Source organism: Equus asinus, chromosome 27 (assembly GCF_041296235.1).
Source record: "Equus asinus isolate D_3611 breed Donkey chromosome 27, EquAss-T2T_v2, whole genome shotgun sequence".
Lineage (NCBI taxonomy): Eukaryota > Metazoa > Chordata > Mammalia > Perissodactyla > Equidae > Equus > Equus asinus.
The window spans coordinates 1,719,067-1,731,730 of NC_091816.1; the positions used below are offsets into that span (position 1 = coordinate 1,719,067).

Consider the following 12,664-nt stretch of genomic DNA (forward strand, 5'->3'; position numbering starts at 1 on the left):
CACAGCATTTGAAAAAATTAACTCAAAATGGGTCAAAGACCTAAATGTAAGAGCTGACCTATACATAGGAGTAAATTGTCAGGATTCTTAGATATGACACCAAAAGCATTAGCAACAAAAGAAAAAACAGATAAATTAGACTTCATCAAAATTAACAACTTTCGTGCTTCAAATGACATCATCAAGAAAGTAAAAACACGATCGGCAGAATGGGAGAAAATATTTAAAACCATGTATCTCATAGGCACTTGTATATGAATATATAAAGAACTCAAAACTCAGTAATAAAAAGGCAACCCAATTAATAAATGGGCAAAAGATCTGAATAGCCATTCCTCCAAAGAAGATATGCAAATAACCAATAAGCACATGAACAAATGCTCCACATTGGGGGGGAAAATACAGATCAAAACCACAGTGAGATACAATTAAATACCCACAGGATGGCTAGAATCAAAAAGTCAGATAATAACAATTGTTGTTGAGGATGTGGAGAAATTAGAACCGTCATATGCTGCTGGTGGGAATGTGATGGTGCACCCACTTTGGAAAAACTGTCAGTTCCTCAAATGATTAAATATAGAGTTACTATATGACCAAGTAATTTCATTCCTAGGTATACATACCCATGAGAAATGAAAACTTATCTCTACACACAAACTTGAACAGGAATGCTCATAGCAGCATTATTCATAATAGCCAAAAAGCAAAAACAACCCAAATATCCATCAGTAGATGAATGGATAAACAAAATGTGGTATATCCATACAATGGAATATTATTCACCTATAAAAAGGAATGCCATACTGATCATGGATGACACTTGAAGAACATGCGAATTGAAATAAACCAGACACTAAGCCACATATGAATCTGTTCATATGACTGTCAACAATAAGGAAATCTATAAAGGTGGAAAGTAGATTAGTGATTGCTTAGGACTGAAATGGAAGGTCGGGCGGGGTATAGGAGGTGAGAACTAAAGGATATACGGTTTCTTTCTGAGGTGATGAAAATGTTTTAAAATCGACTGTGGTGATAGTTGGACATATCTGTGAAACCATTGAATTGAACATTCTAAATGGGTAAATTGTATGGTAGGTGAATTATATCTCAATAATTATAAAATAAAAAATGGGTCATGACTAGGCAAATACAAATAAAGTATCTGCTCTTTACCTATTAAGAATGGGATGCAGATAGGACTTTATTGTCATATGAAACTCTCTGTGATAAATTGTTGAGAGACACATCACAAAACCATAAATCAAGTAACTCATTTTGTTTAAAAAGTATTTTTTTATAAGATGAATTTTATTTTAAAATGTTTTTCTTTTCAATTATTTGCTTTTCTAATTTCTCTACCATGGATATTTATTACTTGTTTAATAAAAGTCTTTTCCCCCAGATGGGAATGATGTGAAGCCCACACTGAAAGTTTCTGTTTAATAACCGACTGTGTGTTGTAGACGCTAGACTTAACAGCATTAGGCTGCGTTAATCAAAATCCCCAAATAAAGGTCACCTCTGGATTGTATTCAGTTTGGGTCAAGAATTTTAAACTGGAAAACACTCAGGGGAGGTTATCACAATGGGTAAAGCTACCAAAACAAATATACAAAAATGCTTCAAGGAACTGGGGATAATATCGCTTAGGGAAAAAGACAAATAAAAACTGTCTTAATATGATGAGGGCTTGTTTTATTGAAGCAGAATTAGATTTATTCTGTGTAGCTTCATGGGTAGAACCAGGGCCAATAGGTAAAGATAAATAATGAGATTTGGGCTTACCCTAGGAAATAGCTTTTCAAATTATATAAGGTGCTCCCCATTACTTGGACAGTGTCGTGAATCTGTCAAATGATTGGGTGGGAGGTCAGTTTAAGTTCCTGTCCCTCTCTTCAGATTAAAATTCAGTTGACATTTGTAATCCTGTTACTTCAACTGAAATAATCAATTAGGGATGAGTTGGGGGAGGGATAGCATGCAGTTTAAAATTCAAGCAAAGGAACCTTCTATCTCTTTTCTGTAATTTCTTTGATATTTTTAGTCATTATAATTAATTCTTTTTTGTATTGTGGTAATAATATACATAACATAAAATTTACCATTTTAAGTATGCAATTCAGTGGCATTAAGTACATTCACAGTGTTGTATAACCATCACCATTATCTATTTCCAAAACGTTCTTATCATCCCAAACAGAAACTGTACCAATTAAACAGTAACTCCCTATTACTCCTCCCCTATCCCCTGGAAACCTTTATTCTACTGTCTGTCTCAATGAATTAGCCTATTGTAGATAACTCATAACGTAGAATCATACAATATTTGTCCATTTGTGTCTGGCTTATTTCACTTAGTATAATGTTTCAAGGTCCATCTGTGTTCTAGCATGTATCAAAATTTCATCCCTTTTTATGGCTGAATAGTATTCCATTGTATACGTATACCACATTTTGTTTATCCAGTCATCTGTTGATGGACATTTGGGTTGTTCCATCTTTTGGCTATTCTGAATGATGCTGCTAATGAGCATTGGTGTACAAGTATCTGTTTGAGCCCTACTTTCAATTGGAATTGTTAGATCATATGGTAATTCTATGTTTAACTTTTAAGGATCCTCCAATGTGTTTTTCACAGTGGCTACCCCATGTTACATTCCCATTGGCAATGCATGAGGATTCTAGTTTCTCTACATTCTTGTCCAAACTTGCTACTTTCTGTTTTTTTGATAAGAGTCATCCTAATGGATATGAAGTGATATCTCGTGGTTTTGATTTGCATTTCACTAATGACTAATGATGTTGAGCATCATTTCATATGCTTATTGGCCGTTTGTATGCCTTCTTTTGAGAAATGTCTAGTCAAGTCCTTTGCCCATCTTTGAATTGAGTTGTTTGGTTTTCTGAGTTATAAGAGTTCTTTATATATTCTTTATATTGATGCACAAAAGTTTTTATTTTTGCAAACTGGCTTGGGCACAGTGGTTTTTTTTTTAAGTTTTTAATTTTTATGAAGTCCAGTTTATCTATTTTTGTTGTTGTTGCTGTGTTTTTGGTGTCATTAAAGAAATCATTGCTGAATCTAGGTCATAAAGATTTTCTCCTTTGTTTTCTTCTAAGATTTTATACTTTTAGCTCTTAAGTTTGGGTCTTTGATCCCTTTTGAGTTAATTTTTGTATATGATGTGAGGTAAGGATCCAAATTCTTTCTTTTGCATATGGATATCCAGTTTTCCCAGCACTATTTGTTGAAAAGATTCTCCTTACCCCATTGAAGGGTCTTGACAACCTTGTCAAAAATCAATTGACTACATATGTGAGTTTATTTCTGGTCTCTGTGTTGTATTCTATTGGTTTATATGTTTGTCCTTATGCCAGTACCCCACTATTTTGATTGCTATAGCTTTGTAGTAGTAGTTTTGAAATCAGGAAGTGTGTGTCCTAAAACTTTGTTCTTCTTTTTCAAGATGATCTTGGCTATTTGGGATCCTTTGAGATACCATGTAAATTTTAGGATGGGTTTTCCTGTTTCTGCAAAGAATGCTGTTGGGATCTTGATAGGGATTGCATTGAATCTGTAGACAGAGCACTTTGGGTGGTATTGACATCTTAAGAATATTCTCTTCCACTATGTGAACACAGGATGTCTTTCCATTTATTTGTCTTTAATTTCTTTCAGCAATGTTCTGTAGTTATGATTAACTTCTTTTTAAATCTTTATTATTTGTTCTCCCTTCTTAAGCTATTAGTAAATAGCTGCCATTTGTTGACATACCAGAAGCCAGTCTGGTATGCAGTTTAAACTGGTGTGCAGTTTAACCCATAAACCACATACTTGCACATTTGTAAACTTTGATTCAAACTTCCTTTCTTGACCCAGGGTTTGGATATCATTTCTTTCCTCATATTTGAGGTTCCTGGCTCCTTTCCAGGGCCCCATATAACTTAACTGGTTTGATAGTTTTGGTTTCTTCTTTCAAAGAACAAAGAAGGACCATAAATTGTTCGTAAATATAATAATCACAACAAATGTACTTCAGTTCTGTATAAGAGCCACTGTTTTCCTTGGCATCTTACTTTAGACCTGCTTCGTGTCAAATGCCCTGTCATTTTCTCATAGCTAAGGTGATTATATGTTCCAGATCTTCTAATCTAGTTTTCAGTCTATCTTAATTATCCCATTGTTTTCTAGATTTTTGGTTCTTTACTCACAGTTTGCCAATCGCGTTTAATTACCTGAGCTACAGGTCATGTTCAGCATCTTGGGCTGTTTGTTCTTATTCTTTGGCTGTACTTTGACTTTTCTAATATTCTACTACCAGATTTAAGAATGGCGTGTCTTCTCTTTTATGGAAAGAAACCAAAAGAAAGACCTGCCAGTCACATGGTTTATATCTATACTCTGAAAAGTCATGATTATCTTTTGCCACTGAAAAGGGAATAGTTTTCCGCTGTAAAGAATGGAGAATTATTTACTGGTATTTAAGTGAGATGGTTCCTGAGCTGTTCCTTGATAGACTAATTTCACCACAGAGTAGCTTTCTTTCATAGGTCATTTATTCAGTCACAAGAACGTAACATTTTAAAATAAATAACCCACCAAAATTAGAGGTGTTTAAACAGAGTTCACATAGTTTCATTGTATTTATATTGAGCTTCTGATTACATATTTGACTTTAAATTGTTTTGGATTTCTTTAATTTTCCCTATCCCATTAGAATATTGATTTCGGTTCTTATCTCTATTGGATACTGGTTCATCCAGAGAGTAAAGGCTCTTCTATAGAGTAACATTCGGATTGTGTGGACTTAAGATTATTGCTCTTAAAGAGTTTTAAGTTTAGAAAAACTTATACAGCCAAATGAAATTAAGCTGACTCACCCTCTCTATACCAACCTAGCTATCACTCCTAATTTCAGTACTCACATGTCTTATGCCATCCTCTTATATCAGCCACTAACTGCTTACCTTTGATTCTCCATTTAAATTGTTAATGTTAAGATACGCCATGGCCTTAAGTTTGATGCACTCTGCTTTGGTGGCCTGGGTTCATGGGTTCAGATCCACGGTGTGGACTTATTACCACTCATCAGCCATGCTGCGGTGGTGACCTACATACATAATAGAGGAAGACTGGCACAGGTGTTAACTCAGGGCTAATCTTCCTCAAGCAAAAAAAAGAGGAAGCTTGGCAATGGATGTTAGCTCAGGGCAAATCTTCCTCAGCAAAAAAAGAAAAAAAAGATACTAGTGGAATGTTAGGTTTTGGCTTTCCTATATTACATAATTTTAGTTTTTGTTTTTCTCTGTCCCCCTCCCCTCATAGATGAAAAGTTGGGAGAAAGACCCAATTAGATATGGAAAAGTGGTCAAATGCATAATAATATAGAGAATTATATAGCTGCTTATTGTGAAGGAATTTTACAAAATAAATATGTTAATTGTTCTTTATATTATTTGTAAGCCTGCAAGTACATTAAATCCCCAAGGTATTAGGCCTCTGGATTTCATCATTTACCAGTTAAACCTGAAACGAGCGGATCATCAGTGATCTCAGAACAGCCTGGAATGTTCAGTCCTGGTACTAGAGTATAGCTGTATACCATCATTTACATCTATTAAGTTACTAGTGGTTCTAGGTTGAAAATTAGACCTTTAAAGAAAACGGATTCATCTGACAATATTTTATATTTAAAGTTTATTCTATTTTATTCAACAGAAACGCACATCAAAACATTCACCCAGAAAACCAAGAGTTAGTGAGGGTGCTTCGGGAGCAGCTTCAATCAGAACAGGTAACTGTTGTCATATCAGCATCCGCATTTGTGTGAGGAGTAGATGTTATTACTCCCCTTTCCTCTGAAATTGTGATGAAATATTAATAAATTACTTTTTGGAAACATGGGCTTCTTTCCTGCTTTGCAAGTTACCTTAAATTATTCTATTGATTCTATATTTTTAGATTAGGCAAATGACTAGACAATCTATTCAGATGTTTTCAGGTGTTGTTTTTTCTAACATGCCTTAAAAGATAGCAGTTTTCTTATTATTGACTTGCGAGGAAATAATCACTGTCTAACTGGCTTTCTTGAAATGTGGTAGAACCAGTCTTTCTAATATGTATTCCCCTAAGACCTACAAGGCAATAATCATGAGGGGTAGCTTTTTTTTTCTTTTCTTTTGCTTCAGTGGTCAGAAGTTAACAAAACTAGTTAGGCAAAGAAGAAAACTTTTCTTCTCTGCCTCTTCTTTGCTTTTAACTAGATGGACTCTCTACAACCAGAAATGTAGTATATTTTATGAAGGCTGGATTAAGTAGGATATTGTACACCTTCATGCCAAGATAGCAAACATCAAAAAACAAAAATTAAAAATTAATTTCCTAGCCACCAATCAAACTAATTCCAAAGATCGTTTTATAATTTAGCCATTCACCGAATATTTCTTTAACATTTGTCATATGCCAGACACTGTTGTAGATATTGGGAATTCAATCATGAACTAAACAAACAAGAATTCCTGCCTTCATAGAACTTAAATTCATTGATGCAAAAAAATAGTTTAAGTGTCTTAGTAGTACTCTGTTCCAGAGCTGTTGTTATCAATAATTCATGCTGGGATAGTGTTTTATAATTTACAAAGTCATTTCACATACAACTATCTTGTTTAATCTTCAAACGTGATAAGTAAGGCTACTATTATTATCCCCATTTAAAATAGTAGATCACTAAGATTTGAGTAAATTCGCACTAGGATTACCTGAATAGATCTAGCTATATAGGAGTCTCAGATGGAGCTGGATCTTCCAGAGTTCTTTGTACCTCTCTCCCATTCATCTGCCTCACACCTTCCTCAGGCATGACATATAGTTCTCATTTGAATAAAGCTAGTAACTTAGCCTATTCTGCGCTGTCCTATATGCTAGGTACTAGCCACACGTGGCTACTTAATTTTAAATTAAATAAAACTAAGTAAAATAAAAAATTCAGTACTTTAGTCACATAAGCCACATTTCAAGTACTCAATAGCCACACGTGGCTAGTGGCTACTGTATTGGACAGCACAGATAAAGATCTCCATTATTGCATAAAGTTCTCTTGGACAGCACTGGTAATTGGTTTTTTGTAAATTAATTTCCAAAAAAGAATAATGAAGAGAAAAGGTAGAGAAGGGGACATTAAGTGATGTATGTTTTTCTTTTCTGCACCATTAAAAATGACATAAAAGACTATAATATCAAGGTGTGACTTTGGCTTATAGAATATTCTAGTATTTTAGGACTGTTTCAGGACAGGGGATTTTAGTTATGGTTTATTAATTTGGGGTGATAAAAATCTTTGATTTAGTTTGCAATTAAGAATAGCTCATATTTAGCAATTTGATACTTTTTTTGATAATTTGATATTTTTAATGCCAGCTACTTTGTTTATAAGATGTGTGCTGGGTGCTATACAAACAAGTTTTGTGGGGCTGGCCTGGTGGCGTAGTGGTTAAGTTCGCATGCTCCACTTCGGCAGCCCAGGGTTCTCAGGTTCAGTCCCAGGCGTGGATCTACACACCTCTCATCAAGCCATGCTGTGGTGGCATCCCATATACAAAATAGAGGAAGATTGGCACAGATGTTCGCTCAGGGACAATCTTCTTCAAGCAAAAAGAGGAAGATTGGCTTGGATGTTAGCTCAGGGCCAATCTTCCTCACCAAAAAACAGCAAAACAAACAACAGGTTTTGTTAAGTAAACGAGATACATATTAGGTACTAGTACTAGATAATTCTCTAGTTCCTAGTGTATTACTCAATGAGTCCTACAAATGAAGTCCTTGTCCTCATAGCACTCACATTCTAGTGGGTTCTTTGATATCTGATGCTTCTCGTACTGGTGATTCTATTCAACATTCCTGTTACAATCACAATAGTGATATAACTGAGAAACATTAAAATTTGATAATCTGTAGCTTACGCATTAGCTCAGCCTTTTGTTACTCAGAATAACTTATTCTAATGGAGTAAAAGAGAAACTCCTGAGTTCCTCTAGGTTTTTATCTTTAAATTGTGTTCAGGAAGGAGGATAGAGACCGTGCAGTTTAAATAAAACAACAATATAGCCTCATACTTTATCAAATTTATAAGACCTCAAACTGTGGCACATCTAAAAGTTGGTGAGGATTACACAGTATTGACGGTATTCTTAAGTATAATTTAACAGAAAGATAATTTTGAAAAGCCTCTGTGTGTCATATGTGTATATATATGTACGTATTTTCTCATCAGGATGCGCCAGCTGCCACTCGACACCAGTTTTACACTGACATGTACTGTCCAATCTGCTTACATCAGGCCTCCTTCCCTGTTGAAACAAACTGTGGACATCTCTTTTGTGGTAAGCAAACAGTGCTATACTTGGTAAACGTGACGATTTAGACCATGTTTGTACACAGGCTGGATTCCTAATTTTTCTCTTTGTCACATTTGTATTTCGTGAGCAGGGTAGATGGGTTCTGATAGCCTGTTCTACTTGTCAGCCACTTTTATTTAGTGTCTGTGGGTTCAGAAATTTAAAACACTAGTTATTCAGTTTCTTGATAAACAGAAATGTGTTTCTTTGAATGGTAATTCAAGCACATCAATAATCCCTCCTTGTTCATCACTCTTTGGTGGTTTCGTTGATTATTCTTCCTTCCCAAGGCAGGAAGCTTCTCTCAAAGAACTTCCTTTAGCTCTGCTGCCTCTTTTTGACTCTGAGTCAGTACAAAAGTTCTTAGCCTCTCTTTCTTTGTGGCCCCAAGAGGTCTGATGAGGGAGAATGAGAAAACCTAGAGCATGTAGTGGGACAAGAAGGCAATGTTGTGGGGCCGGCCCTGTGGCCAAGTGGTTAAGTTCACACACTCCACTCCAGCGGCCTAGGGTTTTACCGGTTCGGATCCTGGACACGGACATGGCACCGCTCATCAGGCCATGCTGAGGCGGCGTCCCACCTGCCACAACTAGAAGGACCCACAGCTAAAAATATACAACTATGTGCTGGGGGGCTTTGGGAAGAAGAAGGAAAAATAAAATCTTTTAAAAAACAGAAGGGAATGTTGTGGTCACACTTACTTAGTATCAGTAAGGGGTGCCTTCTACTCCTGGGCATTTTTTCCTGACCCTCTGGAAAGAGTTTGTGGAGAATAACGAGATACCATATAGTCATTGCTTGTTACGGTCATACAAGATTGGGGAGAGTCAGTGATTACAAACCTACTATGTGCTGGACACTTAACATACTTCATCTCATCTAGCCCTACAGATGAGGAAACCAAGGCTCAGAGATGTTAAGAAGTTTTACCAAGGGTAACCCAGCTGCTAAGGGACATAGCCAGGTTTTAAAACTAGATCTAACTTCAAACCATATGCTCAATTCGACGATGTGATTGGTGGCTTATACAACTACTCTCTACTTAAGATTTAGCCAGTCACGAAAAATACTTTTTTATTGGTAGTATTTCTTCTGTTTGAATAGCTGTATTCAAGATAGGGTTCTAATTGCTCCCCAAATGTACCCAATTTCCATATAAAGACTAATTTAAACTATAGAACAGAATGATCCTATAAATTGCTTTCTCTGTATCTTTTGTCTAAGATTCACTATATAGAATTCTTAAGTATGTAATGTTATTATTTATGCTGTTGGGGATGACGTAAGTATTTGAAATCCATACCATGCAATGCAGGGTTTCCTATACCTTGTGCTCATTTAATAGGTACTGACAAATCCCATTATTACCTCATCCATTAATTTCAACCTCTTCCCTAAGGTTTTTGCCTAAGTAGCTAACAAATTATAAAACACTATTTCAGTGTCTGTCTTTAATTATCTGCTAGAAATGTTAATGAGCAGCAAAAATAATGAAGATGAGACTGGGAAAATTAAATGGCTATCAGAGAAAGCAGACACCTTTCCCCCTCTCTGGTAGATACTCCTCATCACTTTGATGCTCTATTTCTGAGTCTGGATGTGGCCTCAACCATCGTCATGCAGCACTGCAGGCAGGTGTTAGGAATCAGTGAGGCCTGGCAGGCAAGATGAACTCTGTTTGCCAATCGAGGGTTAGGTAATTCACTGAGTGGATAACCCGGTCAGATGAAAGATGGCTGGACTGTGTTCTTGCTTTTACCTCTGGGTCTGAGGTAATAGGGTAGATTGCTTCTGATATCCTGCTCTACTTGGTAGACACTTTGATTTACTGTCTGTAGGTTCACAGGTTAAAAAACACTATTCAGCTTCTCAAACAGAAATGTGCTTCTTTGAATAGTAGCTCAAGTCCATTGATGCCACGTGCATCAGGAGTACTTTAGCGTTGTTTCTGTACGGGGAACTACCACTCCGCTCCTTTACGGTGAGTTAAGAATAGCAGCAACAGACTTCATCTTACTTGCATTCGTAACTCACCTTATGTTATTTGATTCTCCAGCAGTCGTATGAGGTCTTATTCCCATTTTACAAATACACAGATTTAGAGAGATTGTGCCCCAGATTAAAGTCATTGAGTCATCTTTCCCAGCATCTTATTTAAGTGGATCTGTCTTTTTAAAGAGAAGGGGAAAGCGTGTCATTGCAGATGTGTCTGAGCTGAAGTGTCCCATTTGCTGGACCATAGCTTTTCAGTGCAGGCAAGCGTCCCTTACGTGACTTGCAAAACAAGGACACTTATACCCTAATTTGTAGAGAAGAGATGTGAGATTGAAACACTTAATATATGTCAAAACACACTGAACTTTTGGGTGAGAAGCTAAATCTAAGGCATCATTACAGATGTAATAATACTACTATCAGATACAAATTTTGCTTTCATATAGTTTCTATGTGAAATTAGATTGCTCAAAGTACTTAAAAAATATTATCCAGGGGCTGGCCCTGTGGCCGAGTGGTTAAGTTCGTGCGCTCCGCTGCAGGCGGCCCAGTGTTTCGTTGGTTCGAATCCTGGGCGCGGACATGGCACTGCTCATCAAACCACGCTGAGGCAGCGTCCCACATGCCACAAGTGGAAGGACCCACAACGAAGAATATACAACTATGTACCGGGGGGCTTTGGGGAGAAAAAGGAAAAAAATAAAATCTTTAAAAAAAAAATTATCTAATTAACAGAGCCCTCTGAAAGGAGGAGAAGAGATCAAATAGGGATTGTTTGGCTTTTACACTGTCGAGCCGGTTTCTCCCCACAGTCACTGTGGGGTCCTGTTTGGACGGCCTGTGCTCAGCCTCGGGTTTGCTCACCGGCCTCCACACACCATTTATTTCTGCCTTGGTGTTGCTCTTGCTATTCATAAACCCTGGAGCGTCCTCCCTCCTGTTTTCTGCCTAAGTCTTACTTCTACAAAGTTCAGTTCAGATCCTTTCTCCTCTACAGGTTACTCTAATGCATCCCAGAGAATCCTCCCTCTCTGCACTCCTTTTGTACTTACTTAGTATTACACGGTTCAAGATTTAATACCTTCTGATTGATTTAAGTATGTCACCTGGGTCTCTTCAATTTGATTGTCACTGCTTCTTCTGAATTCAGGACATTTATTTGATCTGGAAGAATCAGCATAGGGAACACAGGAGGGCTAAGCTAGGTTGCTCAGGCAAGAGTAACACTAGAGAGAAGACCCTGGGGGTAGAAGGGAGACAGAAGCACTTGGTTCAGATTCACACTGGGACCTGGATGGCCCCAGAAACAGGTGTCCTGCAGAGAAGAAAACGAATTGGCCCCTTAAACATCACACAGTATTTAAAAATTCATTTGTTCCTGGTCTGAACTCTTGCTCACCTGCCACTTTTCAAGGTCTGCAAACTCTTCCTTTAGGTTGCTTTTAGCTGTTTTGCTGCTCATGAACACCTTCAAGCAGAAGAGTCAAATCCATCCAGTCTAACGTTGATTCCATTATTGAAGTGGATTATGAACTTCATCAGGGCAGAGAGCATTACTCTTTGTATCCTTTGGTTCCTTGCTTGTACTACTTCATTACTATTATTCATACTTAAGTAACTTGGCTTTCTAAACTCTTAGAAAAATAGTTCTATTTTTGTAACATACATACCAAATTTGGAACAGAAAACCTATGCTGTGATTTGTTGGTTGTCATATTTACAATGATGTTTAATTAGTGTTTTATTTATTTTACATAGGAAATGCAGTATTTTCTATTAAGCCTCATAGCATTTGAAGGAGTTGATGCATGCTTGCTTTTGATTGTGTAAAAATGTCTGTATCTTAGCTGGTAGTTTAAATAAAAATATTTTTCAGTGGCTGGGAGTTGTTTTTAGATTTGAATTTGAAGGGTTGGATGAAGTAAAAAATATTTTAAAATAAGGTGGTACTGTTAAAATATTTCACATATTTGAAAGTTTCTCAGGATACATGGACTTTAAAACATCCCTATTGATGGGGTTTTTTTCCCATTAGGTACCTGCATTATTGCGTACTGGCGATATGGTTCATGGCTGGGGGCAATCAGTTGTCCAATCTGTAGACAAACGGTAATGTTTGTATCCAGAAAGCATCATTTATGCCAGTTCATTTTGTAAATTTTTATACTTTTGTGTCTAACTTTTCATTTATTTTGATATTTTCACTAGAACTTCATTTATCCAAAGCTTCTATGATGTTACCCCGGTATTTTTTTTAAATGTCTTTAAG

At 36.6% G+C, this 12,664-nt stretch overlaps 1 protein-coding gene across 8 annotated transcripts in view; it reads left to right on the forward strand.

The window, feature by feature from the left end:
* The window catches only part of RNF170 (ring finger protein 170), a 29,685-nt gene that overhangs the window by 7,430 nt on the left and 9,591 nt on the right, over positions 1–12,664 (forward strand). For all 8 annotated transcript variants that reach the window (XM_044750776.2, XM_070499991.1, XM_070499994.1 and 5 more), the window contains 3 exons: positions 5,726–5,801; positions 8,277–8,385; positions 12,431–12,504. In XM_044750776.2, the coding sequence (XP_044606711.1) occupies positions 5,726–5,801; positions 8,277–8,385; positions 12,431–12,504 (259 nt within the window). The remainder of the gene's footprint in view (positions 1–5,725; positions 5,802–8,276; positions 8,386–12,430; positions 12,505–12,664) is intronic.